Source organism: Camelus dromedarius, chromosome 2 (assembly GCF_036321535.1).
Source record: "Camelus dromedarius isolate mCamDro1 chromosome 2, mCamDro1.pat, whole genome shotgun sequence".
Classification (NCBI taxonomy): Eukaryota; Metazoa; Chordata; class Mammalia; order Artiodactyla; family Camelidae; genus Camelus; species Camelus dromedarius.
This window is the reverse complement of record NC_087437.1, coordinates 61,178,307-61,199,111: the sequence shown is the minus strand read 5'-3', so window position 1 is coordinate 61,199,111 and position 20,805 is coordinate 61,178,307. Positions and strand designations below refer to the sequence as shown.

Sequence of the window (20,805 nt, the reverse complement as noted above, 5' to 3'; positions counted from 1 at the left end):
TCAGTCTTTCTATCAGCTCCTCCCTGGATGACGGAATAAGCCTTTGATCAGTCCCTTCTTCTGGGTGCCCCTTCACCCAGTGTCCTTCCTCCCTACACTACCCCTAGTCCTACCACAGCCCCACCGCAGGGACCCAGGGGCAAGGAAGGCAAATGAGGCTGCTCAGAGGAGTCCTCTCATCTGCTCCTCTCTTAGTCAACATGAGCCTTGGGACACCCTTTGGATGAGACTTGGGACAGTCCCCAGCATCCCAATCAGCTTCTCCCTCTTGCTAATAAGTGCTGCCCTCACTCAACAGCTGGTTTTGCCCTTGCTTTTTCTCTCCTTTCCCCCTGATGCCCGGTCTTGGAAAGACCCCAAGCCTCTGGTGGGACTTCAGGAGAATCATTCAATCACAGAAAACTAAGGCCAATTTGATGGGGGAAAGTTTTCACAATGTATACATATATAACAAATCATTTTGTGTCATGTAAATATCTCAGAATTTTGTCCATTATATCCCCAATAAAGCTAAAAAAGAGAAGACATTCAGGACAGATCCTGGAGCACTGGCAGGGCCTGAGAGCCTGGAGATAGAGGCTTGGCCAGGCCCAGCACTGCTGAAGGCAAGGGAGTGAGTGGGTTCTCCAAGAGGGGGCACAGCTCAAGGATGGGTTCTGGGAGATTTCCTGGCAGGAGGTGACAGGAAGAGTCACAGACAGAGCAACCAGGACTCAGGAGGAGAGTCAGAAGTGTGTCTGATCCCCAAGGTCAAAGAGATGGTTCAAAAAAGAGGGTGTGGCCAACAGTGGGAATCCAGCTGAGGATGGACAAACAGTGGCCTCCCCTTCCGGAGATGGACGTGCACCGCCGTCCCCTGGGCCTGGTTGTGACTAGAGGCCCTCGGGCTGGATCTGGCACTGAACAGCCTCCTAGTGAGGCTGGACAGTGAGCCTGGAAGGGAGGGGACCCTCCATCAAACCCCAGGGACAAGTGCCCAAGACCCCACTGAGCAGAAACAGGGTGGGACGGAAACCAAACAAATTGCTCCTTTAAAGCCACCTGAAATTCAAGTTTCAGGAATGTTTGATTTGGGGCTTCTCTTTCCTGCAGCAGGATATTTAAAGAAAACAAATCTTTAAAAGCTTCAGCTCCAAAGCAAAGAGCCCTCTGTGTGCCTATGTCTGGTCTCGGCTTCAGGAACAAACCTCCTTTACTCTTTGGTCTGGATTGTATCCAAGGCAGATAGAACCTCTGGGCCAAGGTGGGCGCAGCCCAAGGCCCTGCTGACAGTTCAGAGTAGAACCAGCACAACCAGACCCTGGGGCCTTCCAGAGGCTTCCACACCAGGGGTACAGTGGGGCTGGCAGACGAGGGTACCAGCTGGGAGCCGAGAGGGCCACATCCCTGCCCCAAACCCGAGTCTGGTCAGCTCTTCCCCCAGGGACAGATACTTGGTGGCGAAGAGAGGGAGCTGAGAAGTCACCCAAGGAGGTGACCCAGGCTGGGTCTGTCTGGGATTCAAAAGGAGGCAGCCCATTCTTGGCCTTGGCTACTTCCATAGGGTCCAAATTCAGAGCCTGCAAAAGGGCAGGGGAAATGGAGACAGAGGGACAGGGAGTTACTCCTGCCAAGCTCCCCACGCCAGAGTCCAGCCATCTCACTGCTCCCTTTACAGCAACCCCACGCCCACGGGGCTGGGCCCGTGTGAAGAAGTGAAAGTCCAGAGCACCTCCGGCCGTGCCCTGTCAGCCCACGTGCTAGGAGGGCCTGGGCTCTGGTCTCACTCTGCAGATGCAGTAACAGCGGCTCCGAGAGGCTACAGGCTTTTCTGGGGCCACACCACCAGGAAGCACAGGGCCTGCTTTCCAGCCCAGGTCTCCTGATGCCCAGTCTTGGCATCCACTGCCCTGGGTAGGAAAAGGGTAGGCAGGAGAGGGTCTTTCCATGCTGTTTGTCAAGGGCGAAGAAACAGATATTGAGGAACTACTGGGCAGGGGACTTTCTCAGTCAGATGGCCAAGGGTCCTGCCCAGGGGTCAGTACTCTTCCTTGGTGACATAAGGTCCCCTTCCCCCACTACCAGGGGACAGATGAGGTTCAGGGAAAGGTCCTTAATGAGTCACTGAATAAGCCCTGCCAAGGGCCTGGCACACCTCAGGGCTTGTCCCCAGACCAGGACCTTCCTCTCTGTCCGCTAGGTCGTGGACTCCCAGGAGGGCAGGGTAGGAGTAGCCCCAAGGATCCCTAGAAGACCCTGCCCTTGCCGACAGGGAGACGGAGGCCCGAGGACTGTCCAAGGTCATGCCCACAGAAGTAATAGCAGCACCCTCCCCACAATTTACATTGAGGATTAAATGAGATAATACAAGCCAAGCACTCAGCCCACAGCTAGCCTTCAAACCGATACTGTTATTACTGTCATCACTTTTGTGAGTTTGCCCATGGGAGCCACGTTACCAGGTCTGCAGGAGAAGAAAGAGTGCCCTCCCTGTTTGCAGGCCAGGCCTCTGACCCAGCCGGTTTCTCACAGTGGAGGTGGAAAGGGCTGAGATGCAGGAGACGGGGACCCAGCCTCGCCTGGCCTCTACTTAGCTGCCTGACCCCGGGGCAAGCCCTGCTGCCCACTCCCTGTTTTCTTCCCACTGAAAAATAAGCTAGATGTTCAGTGTGGGAAGATTTCTTCCCGTGTGGGGACTTCCAACTTCAGCAGCACCAGTCCCACCAGGGGCAGCTGGGAAAGCGTGTGCCTGGCTCGGAGGAAGAAGCCCGGCTCAGAGACAGACAAAGGCGCCCTGTGCAGGCCTTGCCTCTGGCCGGGCCCAGAGTTCTGGAGGCTTCCATACCCAGTCCGAGAGCTTCCAAGAATCACAGTTGCAAGTTATTACTTGAAAGTTGTCAGACAGTTTACTTTGTGTTCCTGGAAGCTATAGTCCAGGAAAGTTGGTGGAGGGGCGGAGAGAGAGAGTGAAAGAGTGTGGAAGTCAGTGAAAGAAGGAAGAGCAGGGAGAGAGGAGACAGAGTGGAAAGATGGGAAGAGGCGAGGCAAAGACAGACTCAGAGAGACAGACTGGGACATGGAGAGGGCAGAGAGGGCAGGAGCGGTGGGCGGTGGCTGTGAGCGAGGCCAGGACACAGGCTCAAATGACCACAGCTTTGACTTTCTTCAGCCTGGGACACTGCCTGGCCTCAGAACAGAAGCAACAAGGTGCTTTCTTAACAGGAAACTCCCTCGCCTGTGTGGGAGGGCAGAGCCATTTAGGTGGTTTCTCTTGCTGCTCCCTTGAACACTCAGCCCACACCTTCACTCCCTTTTGGCCTGGGGACACAAATAGTGCTTGATTTTCGTTAAAACAGCACCACAAACATCCCCTCCGAAGCAGCACACTTCCCCTTTGCTGCCTGGCCTCTAGGAAACATGCTCCAAACGGCAAGAGCGGGCTGCTGTTGCCACAGTGACCAGCATCTCCAAGGCCCCGGCAGGTCACAAAGTCCTGACTCGGGCATCACCTGGATCCTATTGTGGGGACAATCACTACCACGATTTAGCACCTGTCACATGCCAGAACGCGGGTCAAGCTCTCCACGTGCACTGAATAAAGAATCCTCATACAAGCACAACAGAGGCCACGATTCATCCCATGTTACAGTGGGAAACCTTGGCCATCTGGCTTCTGAGCCCAGGCCTTAACCACTACTCTCAGCTGAAATAAAACAGAACCGCCTATGAGGCACATCATAAAGACAAAGGCTAAAGGAGCTTTGGCTCTGCCACTTAGAAGCAATGTGACCTTGGGGAAGTGGCTTGTTTGCTCAGTTCTGGCTTCCTCATCTCTAGGACCAGAATAACCGCCTCAGGGGGGTTGTCACAAGAACTAAGGGAGATCCTGTGAACGACCTAGCCCAGGCCCTGGCCCCAGGGGCACTCAGGAAAGTTTTGTGACCCAGCACGAGCCTGGCAAACCTTCAGCCCAGCCACCTCCCTCCACCACGCTCTGCGTGCAGGACTGAAGGAGGACATGGGTGTCGCTGGAGCATCACCTGGGTGCCAGGGACTGGGTGCCCAGGAGGGTCAGCCAGCGAGGGGCCCCTGACTTGGGAGGTGTTAGGCTTCTGGCCCCCGATCCCAGCTCCAGCCGCCTCCTCTGCCCTCTCTGTCCAGGCCCCACCCCACCCTCAGCCACTGGCAGGGTCCCCTTGGGTGGGGTGGGCAAGGCAGGGTAGGGCGGAGCTGAGCACAAGGGAGCGGGCGTCATTATCACTCCCAGCAGAGCTGGAGTTAAGCCTGCCTTCTTATCAGGGCCTCAGGTCCTGTGCTGATACACCCTGCCTGGCTCTGTGGGGGCTAGTGGGGGGCAGTGGTGGCTCCCCAAGTCTTTCCTCCTCTGAAATGGTCACCAGAGCAGGAATAGGAGAGGCAACCTGGGCTTGGACAACGTGCCATCCTAGGCAATCCCGTTCCTCTCTGGTAAAAATCTGTGAAATCGAGGGTGGAGAGGCAGCTAGATGAGATGACTCCTAAGTCCCTTCTAGCTCCAAAGACTTAGGACCCTGTGACCACCTGTGAGCTGGCCATAGTGGTCATCCTGTTACGGACGAGGGACCTGAGGCCGAGCAGAGGACAGAAACCTGCTCCCATGGCACACTAGCTGAGTGACACCCAGGCCTCCTGACTTCAGCCCGCTGCTCTTCCCAGCCCCGTGCCCTGAACTTCGGAAGGCCCATGGAGGAAACGGCTGGAGATGACAAGGGGTGGCTGCTTCTGGGCTCCCCCTCCTTCCATCAGGCTCCAGGAATGGGCAGGGTATCTCTCAGAGTGGCTCCAGACCTGTGGGCACATGCTAGCCCTGCTTGGGGATCACTCCTTGGCTCCTGCCTAAGGGAATGCAGGCTTCCAGGGTGTGTGGAGAGCTGGCCCCGTTTTCAGGCCCTGATAACACCCCTCCCCATATCAGTGAGCCAAGGATTGAGAGGTGTGTCTGGGAGTCAAGAGCAGGTTCAGCAGAAATGTGGAGGTGGCTGAAAGCAAAGGTGGGTGCAGATCAACCAAGGCCTACAGGACAGGAAAGAATCTCCGAGGGATGTCCAAGGCTTAGGGGAGAGGGAGTCAAAGGAAGGGGTGAGCTAGGTCCCACTTACCGCTTGGGAGATGAAATGCTTAATCCAAGGTGCTTTCCTAAGGGAATCCTAGAAATCTCAGAGACCCAGAGAGAGAGACCCAGAATCTACATCCCAGGGCAGGAGGGAACATGGCTGCCTTTGAGAAAGTTATGTCCTTGCCCAGTGAGGAAACTGAGGCCCAGGCTGTTGAGGGAGATGACTCACACGTGGCTTAGGACTTGGAAGTCCCTACCTGAGACTGGGTGAGTCCCCCTACAGCTGGAGGCAGGGACCTGGTGGGTGCAGTCCTGATGAACCAGGCAGAGTAGCAGAGAGACGGGCAGCAGGACAAGGCAGGGCTAGGCCTGGCCTTCTCGGCCCCCATGGAGCTGGGGCTCTAGGCAGGCTCCATTCAGGCACCCAGTCAGTTCCATGAATATCCTCCATCCAGGCCTTGGCCCGGGTTCCTGAATTCTTGTCCTCTCTGGCCGAGGCCCAGACCATCCTGAGGACTCCCATTTGGGAGCTGACCTCAGAGCCTCTCCTCACTGCAGGGCAGCCTGGGCTGAGCTGGGCTCTCTGAACACACACAGACACAAGACTCACACAGATTTGTGCACCACATACATACCTGGGTCCAGGGCCCAAAAGGTCTCATGCCCTCATCCCCTCACCATGCGAACACGGACTGTGGGCTACCCAGACAGGCAACGCTGCTTCAGCTTTGCTTGAAAATACGAGCCTTAAGGATTTTAAATGTGTCCATGGAAGCCACATACCATAAGGCCAAAACTGGGCTGCCTTTTTCTTTGCCAGTGAATACCCCACACCCCTCCCAGGAATCCAAGGTTAACCCTGAGTGCTGAGAAAAGGCTTGAGCCCCAAGGGAGGTTGGGACTTGAGAGACACTGGGACCAGGGCAAAGGGGGCGAGAAAGAGCTGGAGTCCTTAGGTTGAACAAGGCTGGCCAAGACCCAGAGCCAGAGCCAGTGCCGTGGGGGAGGCTGGGCCTGGACATGGAAGGGCCTGAGGCTGCCACAGACAGGATGGGAGGAAGAAGGAAAGAGCCTCAAAGGGGACTCAATGTGGAGAGAACCTGAGCCATGCCCTGCATCATCGGTCACCCACCTCCCCAGCTGGGCTGACACATGTGGAGGATGAGCTCCTGTCCCCAGGACACAAGCACACACGTGCACACACAGGCACACACCTTCACAGGCCCCTGGGGTGTTCATCTGACCCTTCGGTGACGTCCTTCCCTCTCTCCCTCAACACACCTCATTTTGCCTGAATACAGGGGTGGTAGGAAACAGAGTGGTCGGAGCCCATCCTCACCTCCTAAGGCAGCAGGTCTGAAAGCTCAGGGTGGCAGGACCCCATGGGGCCCTTGAGATTCAGGGATGGGGCACTTCAGATTCTGACTCCGCCCCTCTCCCCACCAGAGATGCTGAGTCAGTGGTCTGGGGCTCAGGTAATTCTGATGTGGTGTGGTAGCTGCGTGGTGGACAAAATAATCATCATCATAGTGGCTGCATTCATTGTGTGCCTACTGCATACCTGGTGTTTTACATGAACCACCTCATTTCATCTTCTAACAACTTTCCTGGAAGGTGCCATTAGTTCTATTCCCAAGGTCACTCTGGCCACTTGAGGAACCACAGTTCGACTTGGTTCCCTCGCACTCACCCTATCCCCGCCCCTCCTTCCCCTACAGACTCACAGGGCCTGGAACCCACCCTAGACACAGGACCGGAACAAGCACCTGACTCCCCAAAAAGAGGGAGTGGCCAGGATGAGACCGGCTTGCAGGAAAGATGCAGGATTGGACTATGATGGAGAACAATCCCACACCTCCACCTCCTGGGATGAGGCAGGAGGAGGGCCTGCTCCCAGCCTGAGAGCCAGCCCCAACCCACCCCGGAGGCGCCAGTGTGGCAGGGCTGGACCAGGCCAGGCTTGGCGAATTCCCAGGAGGCGGGCGCCCCCTGCAGCCAGACGGGGGTGCAGCAGGGCGTCGGCCGGGACTTTCCCGCGGCTGACACCCTCACGGCTGGGTTTTCTCTTATAACATCCCCAGCCCTCGCCGTGGTTGTTATGGTTGCCCCATTTTAACGATGAGAGCAATGTTGAGTGTCTTGCCCAAGGTCGGAGTCAGTCAGTATTGGATCTTGGCTCCTCCCTCCCAGCCCCTCAGAGCCCGCCACATCCCCATAATCCCTCGCACTCAGGACAGACAGCGCAGCAAGGCAGTCGGAGGAGGCAGGCAAAGGGTATTTAATGGGCTTTGGGGCCTCCCAGCACTCCCGCCAGGGGGGTGGGTAAGGGCAGGGCACAGAGGTCTCCACGAGGGGCTCAAGAGGTGGGGTTCGGGTGCAGGGGCTCCTGGCATCGGCCAGTGCGAAAGGGCGAGAGGCAGACGGAGCTTCGCCTGGGGGCCTCCCGCAGCGGGGGCAGCACCGGGCCAGCCTGGAGCTAAACATAGAGTGGGGGATGGGTGCTTTCCCCGAAACCCGCCCCCCAGCCCACCCAACCGGGGAGCAAGAAACCGTCCAAGCCACCGCCCCCTACAGGCAGAGCAAAGGGAGTGGGTTGGCACCCAGAATGTCCCTGCAGGTGCCTGGTGTGTGGGACATCCTAATGCTCCACTTCCATATGGTTCACAGACTGGGCTTCAGCGCAAAAGGTGCCTTTAAATAGGGGAATCTGCCCCCCAACCCAATTATAAACCACTGAACTAGTCTCAGTCCTCATTAATAGCTGAAGAAACTGAGGCCCAGAAGGAATAAATGACTGGCCCAAGGCCATCCGGCAAGTGAATGGTGTGGCCTTTTCCCTTTGTGTCTCCAGGGACCCCTGGTGTTTTCTGGAGACCTGTGACTCTACCTCCAACACTCCTCCAGCCTAAAATCTCCATCCCCTGAGCTCTGAGTGCTCCAGCTTCAGGGCAGCCCAACATGGGAGGGAGGGGGGTCCCCGACACCCGTACTATGGGCAGACGCCCCCTCCCAGCACACACAGGCACACACTCCTCACCTCCTGGAGGGCTGCAGCCTCACCACTCCCTGGGGGACCCTTCCCTGGTTTGTAAAGACCCAGAGGTTGGGGCTGGGAGCCAGACCCAGGCCCAGGGAGGGTTGGAGGACTGAGCACAGGAGGGCACACGGAGATGTGCGGATTGTGCACGGGCACCCAGTCAGGCATCTCCACTCTCTGCAGCCAGACAGCTTTGGCCATGTACCTAGGGAGTGACAAGCCAGATGCAAGGGGTCCCTGGCCCTCCTGGCCCTGCAGGGAGCAGGGGACCAGTCTCAACCAGGCTGCAGTGCCCCTCTACCCCATTTCTTGGTGAAAGAACCCACAGAGGCAAGGAAGAGGAGGCTCGAGAGGCTCCCACAATGCCTTGGAGAAAATCCCAAAAGAAGAACCATGAGTGTAAGGAGCTGGGAGCTGTGCTAAGGGGTCAGGGGAGATGACCCAGCCGCACACCACCCCCCCAGCCCCCCGGGCCACCACTCAGGCCTCTGGTTTGCCAACTCACTTGGGTCCTAGCGGTGCACAGATTGTTAAATACCAGTTGCTGGCACAGCCATGGTCGAAGGGGTTGTATCCCTGCAGGTGTTGGCACTGGAGTGGGGGGTGAGGACAGGAAGAGGAGCTCAGATCTAGCAGGAATGGGCGGACCAGCCCCCTCACCTGCCCTCCCTGCACAGGCCAGCTCAGTCCAGGGCTGCAGCAAGACTCCAAGGACAGAGAAGCCAGGAGAGTCAGGCAAGGCCTCCCCCAACACACTTCTGGCATTGCTCTGGCATTGCTCCCACCTCCCCTGCCTTTTCAGGGGTCCTCCCCCATCACCTTGTAGCCTCCCGTTCTCAGTATCCTCCCCTTCTCTGTCTCCTTTGACCACACACATCCTCCAGGTACTTCCTTCCGGGTACACTTTCAGATCTTCCTTTTGCTGCTAAACTGCTCCAAAGACAGTTCCACCCCTGCTCCCTCAACTTCTCTACTTTCTCATGTTTCATTTTTTGCTAAAATTGTGCCTTCCCTGAATTTCACTGTCAGTGAAGGGCAGCTGTATGGGGTGCAACCATATTGCCCTAACCAAAAGCACATGGGCCTGAAAGTCTGGGCTGAAGGTCTTGAGCACCCAGTGCTTGACCAATGAATGTAAAGATCAAGGCAAAGGTCAAGTCCTCCTCTGGTCACTCTTGACCATGTTCTCTTCCTCTCCTCCTGCCACCTATCAGTCTCGCCCCCTCCTCCTCCCCAGCACAGCGAGACACTGGGACTTCAAGAGCCTTAGCTACAGAATGTTAGTCATGACACAAAGTGGCCCAGGAGCACCTCGGCCCCACCAGCTCCCCTGTGTCGCGTGCCCCTGTTATGAAGATTTTTATCTTCAACACTATTCTGCACCAGAGGGAACCAGGACTCCATGCAGGGCAGCTGACACCTAGGGGAGGAGAAGTCAAGACCCCAGAACATCCCGTTGTTGCCAAAAAGCAATACTATCATGATATTTTGAGTTCTGCCTACTTTATGGTGTGTAAAGCATTTAAGAAAAACCAGTATTCTATTCTATTCTAATTAAATGGTTATAAGAGTTTGATCAAACTGACAGTCAGAATTTAAAATCTAGAGAAATAAATTTTTATTTGCTAGATGTACATGATGTATAGAAAAATGTTGATTGCTCAGTGCTTAAGGAGTGGTAATTGTTTAATGAAATCCTAAGAACTGACCAATAAAGTAGAACTCCTCCCTCTCCCCACATGGGACCCTCAGACGTGAATGGAATCCAACAGCTCGGAAGTTCCCAGACTGTCCTCTCTCATGGGCTCCAGACCTGGTCTCTGGCTCCAATTCTGTGTCTCAAACGCACTCACACCCCACAGGACCAAAACCGAAGTGAGGGCCATGTCTCCTGCTCAATTCCCTGATGCCTCTGCTCTCTCACCTTCTACCCCAAGGATTGGAGCATCAGGCTTCTCTCTCTTCTTCTCTTTCTTTCTCTCCCAAAGCATTATACATTCCTTTATAGGTTCACTCATTTGTTCATAAATATTTAGGGACCTCAACACTGTTCCAGGCATTGCGCTGGGGACTGAGGACACACCACAGACAACAAAGCCAGCCTTAACTTTCAGGGTGGTGAGAGCAGCGCAGAGAGGGCTTTGGTGAGAAGGGCAGGCAGCCCAGGCCAAGACTCCAAGGTGCAGGCAGGGGACTAGCAGCCTAGACAGCAGAGAGCGCTGAGCCCTGAGCAGCTGGGGAAGGACCCCTGCAGGGACATTCTGTCTCAGGTTCTGCTGTGTCCAGGCTGGAAAGGTTAGTCTGAGGACTGCCTGCTGCTTGGGCCACCTGCAGCACCCGTGTGACAGTGAGGATGGATGCAGTGCTGGAGTGGGTTGAGGAGGGTGAAGAATGACACTAATGAGCACAGCCAACTCTTTCAGGAAATATGGCTACGCTGGAGAGGAGAGCACAGCAGGTGGAGTGGAGGGCTGTGATGTTAAGGGATGTCTGCTTTGTTGTTAAGATGCGAGTGACGTGAACATGTGTAATGACGATGGGAAGGAATGGTAATAACGGTAACATGCAAGCTGCTTATTCATACCAACCACCATTCTGTGTATCTTACACATACTCATCTATGCTGTCCTCTTTTACAGATGGGGAAACTGAGGCACCAGATGGCTAAGTAACACAGCCAAGATCTCCCTGCTGGTATGTCATGGAGCTGTGATTTGAATTCATGTGGTCTGGCTCCAGAGCCCTTGCTGTCTAAGCAAGTGGCCCAGCAGAAGTTGTGGTCAAGGGGTGGAGGCAGGAAGGAAATGCAGCTGAGGTGTGTGAAGAATGCCTGGAATGGGTTCTGGTAATGGAAGAGCCCTGCCTGGTGAATCACAGAGTGCAGACCACACTTAGGTTTCCTATAAGGCCTATAAGAGGCTATAAGATCCTGGTTTCGTATAGACAGCCCCATCTGAACAGTGGAAGGAGGGCAGGCCTATGGCCTGACCTGGGATGGAAGAATCACAGGATGTGGGAAGGGAGAGTACTGCCCAGGAGAGGCTGAAATGATGGACTGAGGCTGGAGAGAGAAGACATGCAGACCACACGGAGCTGATGAGTAAGGGCTGAGCAGAGGAGTCACAGGTGGGCTGAGAACCAAATATGGGTAGGGTAGAGTGATTAAGTGGTGACTGGAAGGATGGAAAATGGTGAGCAAAGAAGGCTCCTCTGTCCTTTCAGCTGTCTCAATGTCTCCAGCCTCTCCCTCATTGATGTGGCCCACTACAGTCTTCCTAAAACAGCCTTTAGTCAAGTCATTGTCATGTGGAAGGAATCCCTTGGCAAGGATGTTCATTTTTACCACTCCTAGTCAGCACAGTACTCCAAGACAGTGCAGTAAGAAAAGAAAAAGAAATAAAGCCATACATGTTGGAAAGGAAGAAATGAAACTGCCCTTTTCACAGATGACATGATTTTCTATGTAGAATCAACAAAAAAGCTATTAGAACTAAAAAATGAGTCCAGAAAAATTGCAAGATTCAAGACTAATATCAAAAATCCATTGATTTTTCTTTAATAAATAAATGGAAATGAAATTTTTAAAAATCATAATAACACGAAAACTTACTTAGAAAAAATCTAACACAATGTAGGCAAGATCTATATGCTAAAAACTATAAGACACTAATGAAAGAAATCAAAGAAGACCCTAAATAAATGGAGAGGTATACCACATTCATGGAATTATGAACTCTTAAAACTCAATATTGTTAAATTGACAATTTTCAAAATTGATCCATAGGTTCAACACAATCCAAATGAAAATCTCAGCAAATTTTTTTTGCAGAAAATGACAAATTGATTCTAAAATTTTTATGGAAAGTCAAGGTAACTAGGATAGCCAAAAGAACTCTGAAAAAGAACAAAGTTGGAGAATTCACATTGCATGATTTCAGACCAAAGCTACTAATCAAGATAGTGTGGTAGTGGCAAAAGAATAGAGTGTCCAGAAATACACCCACACCTAATAGATTTTTGACAAATGTGCAAAGGCAACTCAATGGAAGGGACAGTCTTTTTTTTTTAATGGTGCTGGCACAACCCACATGCAAAAAAATAAATCTTGACCCATGCCTTGCATCATATACAAAATTTAACCCCAAATGAATCATAGTCCTAAATATAAAACCTAAAACTATAAAACTTCTAGAAGAAGACATATAAGAAGATCTTTGTGACCTTGGGTTAAGATAAGACTTCTTAATTACACACAAAAACACAATTCATAAAAGAAAAATTGATAATGTACTTCATCAAAACTTAAAACTTGATCTTTGGAGGACACTGTTTTAAAAATGAGATGATAAGCCACAAACTGGGAGAAAATATTTGCAAAACACATATCTGAATCCTGAATACATAAATAACTCTTAAAACTCAATATTAAGAAAACAATTTTTTTAATGGGCAGAAGATTGGAATAGACATTTAATCAAAGATACACTGATGGCAGAAAAGAACATAAAATGATGTTCAAAAATCATTAGTCATTAGGAAAATGCAAATTAAAACCACAATGAGATATCACTACACATCTACACATTTATTAGACTGGCTAAGTTAAAAAAAAAAAAAAACAAAAACTGACAACTTCAGATGTCAATGATGCAGAGCAACTGGAATTTCTCATCCATTGCTTATGGGAATGCAAAATGGTACAGCCATTTTGGAAGACAATTTGGGAGATTCTTATAAAGTTAAACATACAGTTACTCAGCAATGTCACCCTTAAGTATATACCCCTCACCAGAATGAAAACTTGTATTCACATGCCTGTACACCAATGTTTATAGTGGCTTTATTTATAAACACCAAAAACTGGAAACAACTCAAATATCCTTCAGCTGGCGAATGGGTAAACAAGCTGTGTGTGCCATAGCCACATGACAGAACACCACAAGCAATTAAAAAGGAGGAAACTACTAATATGGGCAACAACATGGATGAATCTCAAATGCATTATGCTAAGTGCAAGAAATGAGGCTCAAAAAGCTATGACTGCATTTACATGAGATTCTGAAAAAGGGAAAACTATTGGAATAGAAGACAGACCAGTGGTTGCCAGGGGCTGAAGGTAGGGAGAGAAGCTGACTATGAAAGGCCGTGGGGAACTTCCGGGGAAGATGGAACCGTTCTAAATCTTGATTGTGGCGGTGATTAGTGGGCTGTATGTATTTCTCAAAACTCATACAACTGTGCACTAAAAAAGGGTGAATTTTACTGTATGTAAAGAAAACAAAATCCTATCAAGGCTTCCAGGTTCTACTGCACCAAGATTAAATTATCCGCATGACTCTTTTGCCTTTTAAATCTGGCCAATCCCAGGCGTTCCACTTGCTTTCCCATGCCACCTTCTGCTCCAATTAGAACTGTTTCCTCATCATCCTATCAACATTCCACAGACTTTCAGGCCTCCCTGCTTTTTTTTTTTTTTTTTTTTGCAAGCTTCGCCCCACACTGCAGTGCCCTCCCCACAGACTTCCTCCAAACCACTGCGTGGCACGTCCTAGTTCACCCTGCGGTCCTCACTGCACTCTCGATGCCCTCTCCGAGTCTGTACTGCACTACGTAGGGTAGGCCCCTCTCAGTGTTTACGGATGTCTGGAGGGTGTTCCTCGGATTTAAGGTTCCTTGTGAACACGAGCGTAGGATGCAGCCTTACACACCTCTAAGCCCGTCGCGCAAAATAATGCGTACGCGGCCCACACAGAGTAGTCCCTCCACGCAGTGCACCCAGAAAGGAGAGTGACCACCGAGCTCCAGAGGGAGGTGAGATTTGAGCTGAATCTGGGTCTGGAAGGGCTAATGAGGCACCTTCCAGGGAGGTCAGGCAATCAAGGACCAGGGAGAAGGAGAAAGACTGGAAGTGCGGAAGTCCCGGAGGCGCCAGGGAACCGCCCACAGCCCGGTATCTTGGCGCCCCGCTCGGCCCCGCGTACCTTGCCTTCGTAGGAACGCTCGGCCGCGCTCACCGACATGGCCTGGATCAGCAGGAGCAGGAAGAGTGGCACCAGGAAACCGGTGGCGGGTACAGCCACCACGATGCTGCGCACAAGCTAAGGAGCAGCGCAACCAGAATGTCCTCCCTGGTCCCGCCCCTCAGCCGGTCCCCGCCCCCGCTCCAGCAGCCCCTCCCGCAACCAGCCCGGCGCATCCTCTCCCCAGGCTGTAAACTTCAACCTCGACCTACCCTGCGGTCCAGGCCCCCGTGCCACCTCTAGCACTCCTCATCCAGGGTCCTGCTAAATGCTCAACGCTTCATAGGCCCTCCTAGCCCCATCCCTCTTCCCTGACCTCACCTGGTCCCAGACTGGTCCTCCGGAGCGGCTTCTCTGTTTAACCCTGCCCATCATTAGCTCTGTCCGCGTGACTCCGCCCCTCGGCTGTCCCCGCGCTCCCCACGACTCCCCTAGTGGGTCCCGCAGCCTGGCGGATACGCGATAGCCTTGTCCATGGAGAACGGCAGGTGGGTCGTGCGCACCAGGAAAATCAGACAGGTGACTAAAATGGCGCCCGAGTAAAGGCATAGGGACAGGACGAGCAGCATGAAGAAGCGGAAGTTGCGGTGACCGATGCAGTTATTGACCCACTTGCAGTGGTGGTCAAAGTCCTGGGCAAGTGGGAAAGGGGTCAGGCCTCGAGGACACAACCTCTGACCCAGCCTCCATAGCCCCTAAATCTGAGGTCTTACCCCCACACCCGCTAAGTCACCTGCCCCACGTACTGGCTCCCTTTCCTGGGAAGAAACTGAGCCACAAAGTCCCTAACGATGCTGGCATCTCTGTGGTTAGGGCACCGTAGGGCTCTGAGGCTCACTCACAAAACTGAATGTCAAGAGGCCTTTAGAGGCAAGGCCTGCCCGATCTTCAGTGGGACACATCCTGGTGTAACTTTGAGCAGGACATAGACTACCTCTGGGCCTCCGTTTCCTCATACATTGGCTGAGCGTAATAATAACAGCCTTGTCCAGCCAGCCTCCCAGGTTGTGCACATAAAAGACAAGCATTCAGAGCCCAGGAGACCCACTTGCACGGACAACCAGAAGAGGATAGGCAAGTTCCCCTGCAGTCAGCCTGAGGGTCTTGGGCATCTAGTGTCAGCAAGCCCTGGGTAGGACAGGGGTGTCTTTCCTCCCCTGGGTCTGACCAGGCTCAGCATAGGTGTGGATGCCCTTCTGCATGTCAGCACCAGTGTGGGTAAGGACTAGCCTCCCAGAACAGGTGCAGGCACAGAGGCATTGACCTGCATGAGTGACCAAGAGTGGCTGGGAGTTACTGCCACCCTTGGTCCTTTGCAGTCCTGGAAGTGGTTTCACTCTCATCACCGGCCCCGTGCGAATGGGTCTTCTGATCCCAGGCAGGGGCTGGGAGGGTAGGTAGGCAGGCGAGAGGGGCACTCACCTCCACACAGATGTTGCACCAGGGGCAGTGGTAGGTCCGGGGAGGGCGGTGGAAGCAGCACTTTTGGCACCACTGCAGGCGGAAGGCCCTGTGGTTCACCCATACCACATGCACCATCATGGGGCCCTGTTCGTTGGAGCCTGTCATGGGAAGAGGACTGAGTAGCAGCAAGAGGCCCTTCCCTCAGTCGGCTGCAGCAGAAGGGTGTGGGTAGGCAGCCCCACAGCATCACTGGGCTCCAGGAGGGGTGGGGATGAGGTGGATAGGGGCATCTCTAGTCCCCACTGAGTAAGCTGACCAAGCTCAGAAAGGCTGGCAGTCAAAGGGGAGGTGGGTTGCCAGACCCAGGAGTTCTTTGAGAACTCAGGCCTTTGGCAATGTGATTGATGTTTGAGGGAGCTTATGCAGTGGGCAGAAGGAAGAGAAAACTGAGTGGTTGTGAAAAGCTGGCTTCTCTCTCCAGCCTGCCCTGGCCCTCTCCTCCAAGGCAACTGCAAAACCTCTAGAATCCTGCTTTTCTACATCTCCATGGCTTAGGAAATGAAGTGCCAGAAGCAGGGCCTGAGCGAATGAGAACATGGGGTGAAGGAGTCCTGAGACCCCAAGCAGGGAGATGGGAGGAGCACTTAAGGAACCGCCCCACCCCCGGCAGGCAGGAGCCCTTTAGGGTGCTACCTCCTTCTCCCCGGGGGCCAGTGTTTCACCTTGATGCAAGATGCCAGGGTCTGAGAAGTTGAGAGAAACAAGACTGAAGAAGGTGATGACAAAGAGGAAGCCTGTGATGACGGGAAAGGCCCATTCCCCGTTCTGGGCCAGCCACCTGCAACTGAGATCAGAGCAGGACTCAGCCCTGATCTGGGGAGGCCTGAAGCTCCCCCAGGACCCAGTCCACCTGGTCAGGACCCACAGACCATAAATTCTGCTGTAAATATCCAGGCTAGGGACAGATCCATAGAGACTCCACCACATGTCACCCAGTATTACCAGCCAAATGCACCAAGTGCTCTATGCCTCTGTGCCTTGGCCCATTCAGTTCCCTCGGCCTAGAGCACCCTTCCTTCCCTGACCCTTTTTCAGCAGCCCCCAACACCATTCTATCATTATGTGTTGTCCTTTCTGTCACTCTAGGAAATCTGCCAGCTTGTGTGGGATACACACGGGAATGCGAAGAAGAGGCCACTTAAAACGACCAGCAGCACTACGTTGAAGGCAGCAAACAGGCTTGGGAGGATCCAGGGGAGTAGGGCCTGAGGCAGGGGATGGCTCTCCTTCATGTGGGGTGTGGCATCCTTCAAGAGCGGCATGGCTGGACCTTCTGTGCCCCCAGGGGGGATCAGAGCCTCCAGGCTCCCTCCCCTCTGCTGGCTCCAGGAGCCCCATGGTCACAGCAGCCTTGGAAGCCACAGCCCAGGGTGGAAGGAAAGCAGTCCCAGTGTGACATCACAGAAGCCAAGGAGAATGGGGGCTAGGAACTCTTCCGCTGAACAGTCTGGAGCCTGTGACTGTCCTGTCCGACAGCAACCTCCCCCCACCCTGCTTGTGCTGGGGACTGAGAGGTCCTGCCCATGAGAGGTTGGCTTTGAGACCTCGTGAGATTGGAGAAACTCATGGGGAGAAGGTGATTCTACTCACCCTTTCAGGCTTGCTGCTAATTGAAGCACACAATGCGCATTGCTCTATCTCCACTTTTTTTTCCTTTTTGTTATTACAAAATTGCACTTTGGGGGAAGAGGCAGATAGATCTTCCCTCATTTCCAGGGTTAGCTTCATGACACAGAGACATAAGTGAATGCCCGAGGGTTTCTAGAAAAGTTTTGCTTTCCTGATAAAGGGAGAAAAGACAGTTGGGGCAGCTCTGTCCCTTTCTTCCTGTTCTGAACCTAGACATGCTGGCTGAAGTGTCACCTTGAGCCGTCAGTCATTAAGTCAATATGGGGCACAGACAGAAAGGCACAGATGACATTGAGCCACTGCCCCAGCCTTGGGCCACCTCCCTCTGAGCTGCGCATTGTATGGGAAGTAACTGGATTGTGTGGCGCATACAGCTGATATTTGTCATGTGTTTTAGCCACTGAGTGTCTGAACCCTTGTACTATAAGTCGTGATGAAGGGCAAAGACTGTTTCCCCATCCCACCTGGAACTGAAAAGTGCTACAAACCCGCATTCCAAGCCCCTCCTGCAGCTAGTGCACGGCCTGTGACTCGGGCGCCACCTGTTAGCCTGAGAACTGCTACCACCTACCAACTGAGGAGTATGCGGAGACGCAGCAACTGTCTGTTTAAAACCGGAGCAAGTAAAGTTCAAAGTTCTTAATGTGGCCTTCAAGGCCCTCCCTGATGGGGCCCACTAACTTTCCAACCTCATTTCCTAACACTCAGCCCCTAACTCACTCCATGCCAGTCAGGCACACTGGCCTCCTTGCTGTTCCCCGGACATACCAGGTATGTGCCAGCCCTGGGTCCTTCACATTTGTTCTCCTTCCCTGGAATTCTCTGCCACGTATATTCGCAGAGCTTGCTCCCTCGCTTCCTCGAGTTCTTTGTTCCATTGGTGCCTTCTGCCATTATCCAAATGTCTGCATCTCCAACTGTTTCTTTAGAAGAGATTCCTAACTGTTGGATTTGGGGTCAATGAGTGTGACTTTTTTAAACATCTTTTGCATAATCTGCCAATGCTTCCTAGAAAGTTGGTACATGTTTATATTACTGTTTTGAAGACAGCCATATCATAATACTAACACTGTAGTTAAATAGTAATGTAAAACAATTTCTCTAATTCTATAGATGACAAATGATACCTTGATCTTCTAATTTGTATCTCCTTAAATTACTTATGAGATTAAATATTTTTATACTCTTATGGGTCATTTAATTGTAGTTGTGTTGTGAATTGCCTTTGTACATCTTTTGTTTGCTCACATTTCAAATGGGGAGGTATTTTTCTCTTTTTTTATTGTGGTAAATATATATAACATAAAAGTTACCATTTTAACCATTTTAAGTGTACAGCTCTATGGCATTAAGTACATTTACATTGTTGCACAACCATCACTACCATCCATTCCAGAAATTTTTCATCATCCCAAGTGGAAACTCTATACCCATTAAATAATGACTTCTGATTCCTCCTCTCACCAGTTCCTGGTAACCACTCTTACTTTGTGTCTCTATAAATCTGACTATTTTAAGTACCTCATAAAATTGGAATCATTCAACATCTGTCTTTTGTGTCTGGCTTATTCCACTTCTCAGAATATCCTCAAGATTCATCCTTGGGTTTAACCAGTCCTGGAACTTGGTATTTGTAGCATGTAGCAGAATTTCCTTCCTGAATAACATTTAATTGTAGGTATATGCCACATTTTATTTATCCATTCATCTGTTGATGGACATTTAGGTTGTTTTTTTTCAGGCATTGTAAATAATGCTACTATGAATGTAGGTCCACAAATATTTATTCAAGTTCCTGCTTTCATTCTTTTAGGTATATATCAGAAATAAAATTCCTGGGTCATACGGTAATCCTGTGTTTAATTTTTTGAAGAAGCAGCTGCGTCATTTATTTTACATTCCCACCAATAATGAAGGACTCCAATTTCCCCACATCCTTGCTAACACTTTTTGTTTTCTTTTTAATATTTTGAATATTTTAAAATAACATCCTAATGGATGTGAGGTGGTATCTCATGTGCTTTTAATGGAAGTGTTGGGTTTTTCTAATTTGCAGGAGCTTTTTATATTAAAATTTGGGGCTGTCTTTATTGCAAATATGTTCCCAATTTGTTGTTTGCCTGTTAATTTTGCATGCAGTATTTAATGTAAAGTTTTTGTTGTTTTATGTAATCAAATCTATGGATCATTTCCTTAGCATTGTCTGACCTCACTTCTGTGTCTTTTCCTTTCCTTCTAGCTGATACATATATAACTATATTTCTTGTTTCCTTTTTCATGGAACTCTTTATCTGATATTAACGTAAGGGTAAAGTGTAAGGCAATGGTCTAATCGTATATTTCCCCCACGTTGTTGTAATCAATTGTTCCAGCAGAGAGAAAGCTTTCCTTTCTCTCTTACGACAGATACTAAGTTCTTCATATGTACTAAGGTCTGCGGGGAGCTCTATGAGGTACCTCCCAGACCCCACTTCAGGAACGAAGAATTTATCCCTCTGATTGCTGGAAGAGAGCTTCAGCTTGGGGATTGCCTGCCCTAAAGAAAATTGCCTCACTCAAAGCCCCACCTCCTTCCAGGGGTAGCTTGCATCCAAGGACTGGTCAACATCAGGATATAAAGGGCCAGACACTGCCCCAGTGCAGGACAATTCTGTGGGGCCATCCCAGCCCCCATGTGACCTTCTGGGTGGCTGAGGTTTTATTGGGCCCTTATCACAGATTGGCTTCTCCCTCTGCTCCTCCCTTTCCACAAGTGCTGTTCCCAAAATATTCCCTATTAAATACATGTGCCTGCTAATCTCTAGAATCTGTGGACTTTTTGTTTCATAATTTATTGAATTTAACACCATGTATTTCGATGTTTGTAGTTTAGAATCCAGGGGGCTTTTTGTGTCTTAGTTGTCATCATCTGAGTCCCTAAACTTATGATGTTATGTAGTAAACAAAGACATCAGAACACAAAAATATTCACTAGCGAATGAGAAATGAGGCCCCACTCAAACATCACCTTTAATTTAATACTAGCATCTTCCTTTTCTATCTCAACTGCAATGCAAAACAATACGAAGTGCAGGTACAATGACACTAATCACAAAGTGACATTTAAAATCTTGCAAAGGCAACAGAACTTTGTGATATTGATAGAAGTGGAATTAGAATATAATTTAAAATTTTCAATTTAAAAAAATTATTAAAGTAACATTGGTTTATAACATTATATAAGTTTCATGTGTATGACATTATATTTCTACATCTGTATACACTACAGCATGCTCACCACCAAAAATGTAGTTTCCACCCATCACCATACAGTTAATCCCTTTACCCATTCCACCCTCCCTCCTGCCCTTTCCCTCTGGTAACCGCTAATCTGTTCTATCTGTGTGTTTGGTTTGGCTTGTTGATTTATTTTTGTTTTTTGTTTTTTTAAATAGAGAATACCATTTAAATGCCCCCAAAAGTAATCATCCAATAAGGGGCTAGTCTAAAACAGCTTAAAATTGAAGAAGGGGGAATCAGTAAGGTTGACAACATGGCAGGCTCTTAAAAAAAAAAAATGGCCTATGGCTTCACTGGTAAAG

General features: G+C 50.9%; 2 protein-coding genes across 2 annotated transcripts in view; both read right to left on the bottom strand.

Moving 5' to 3' along the window:
• Positions 1–14,221, bottom strand: part of TFRC (transferrin receptor) — a 104,903-nt gene extending 90,682 nt beyond the window's left edge. The window contains exon 1 of the mRNA XM_031454175.2: positions 14,093–14,221. The gene's annotated coding sequence lies outside the window, so the exon portion shown is untranslated. The remainder of the gene's footprint in view (positions 1–14,092) is intronic.
• ZDHHC19 (zinc finger DHHC-type palmitoyltransferase 19) lies at positions 7,340–17,012 on the bottom strand. Its single transcript, XM_031454193.2, is given in 8 exon segments — positions 7,340–8,214; positions 8,217–8,316; positions 8,617–8,702; positions 14,093–14,198; positions 14,591–14,763; positions 15,554–15,693; positions 16,258–16,379; positions 16,712–17,012. Coding segments are annotated over 8 exon segments (957 nt in total). The 5' UTR covers positions 16,858–17,012; the 3' UTR covers positions 7,340–8,130.
• Between the last annotated feature and the right edge of the window lie 3,793 nt (positions 17,013–20,805).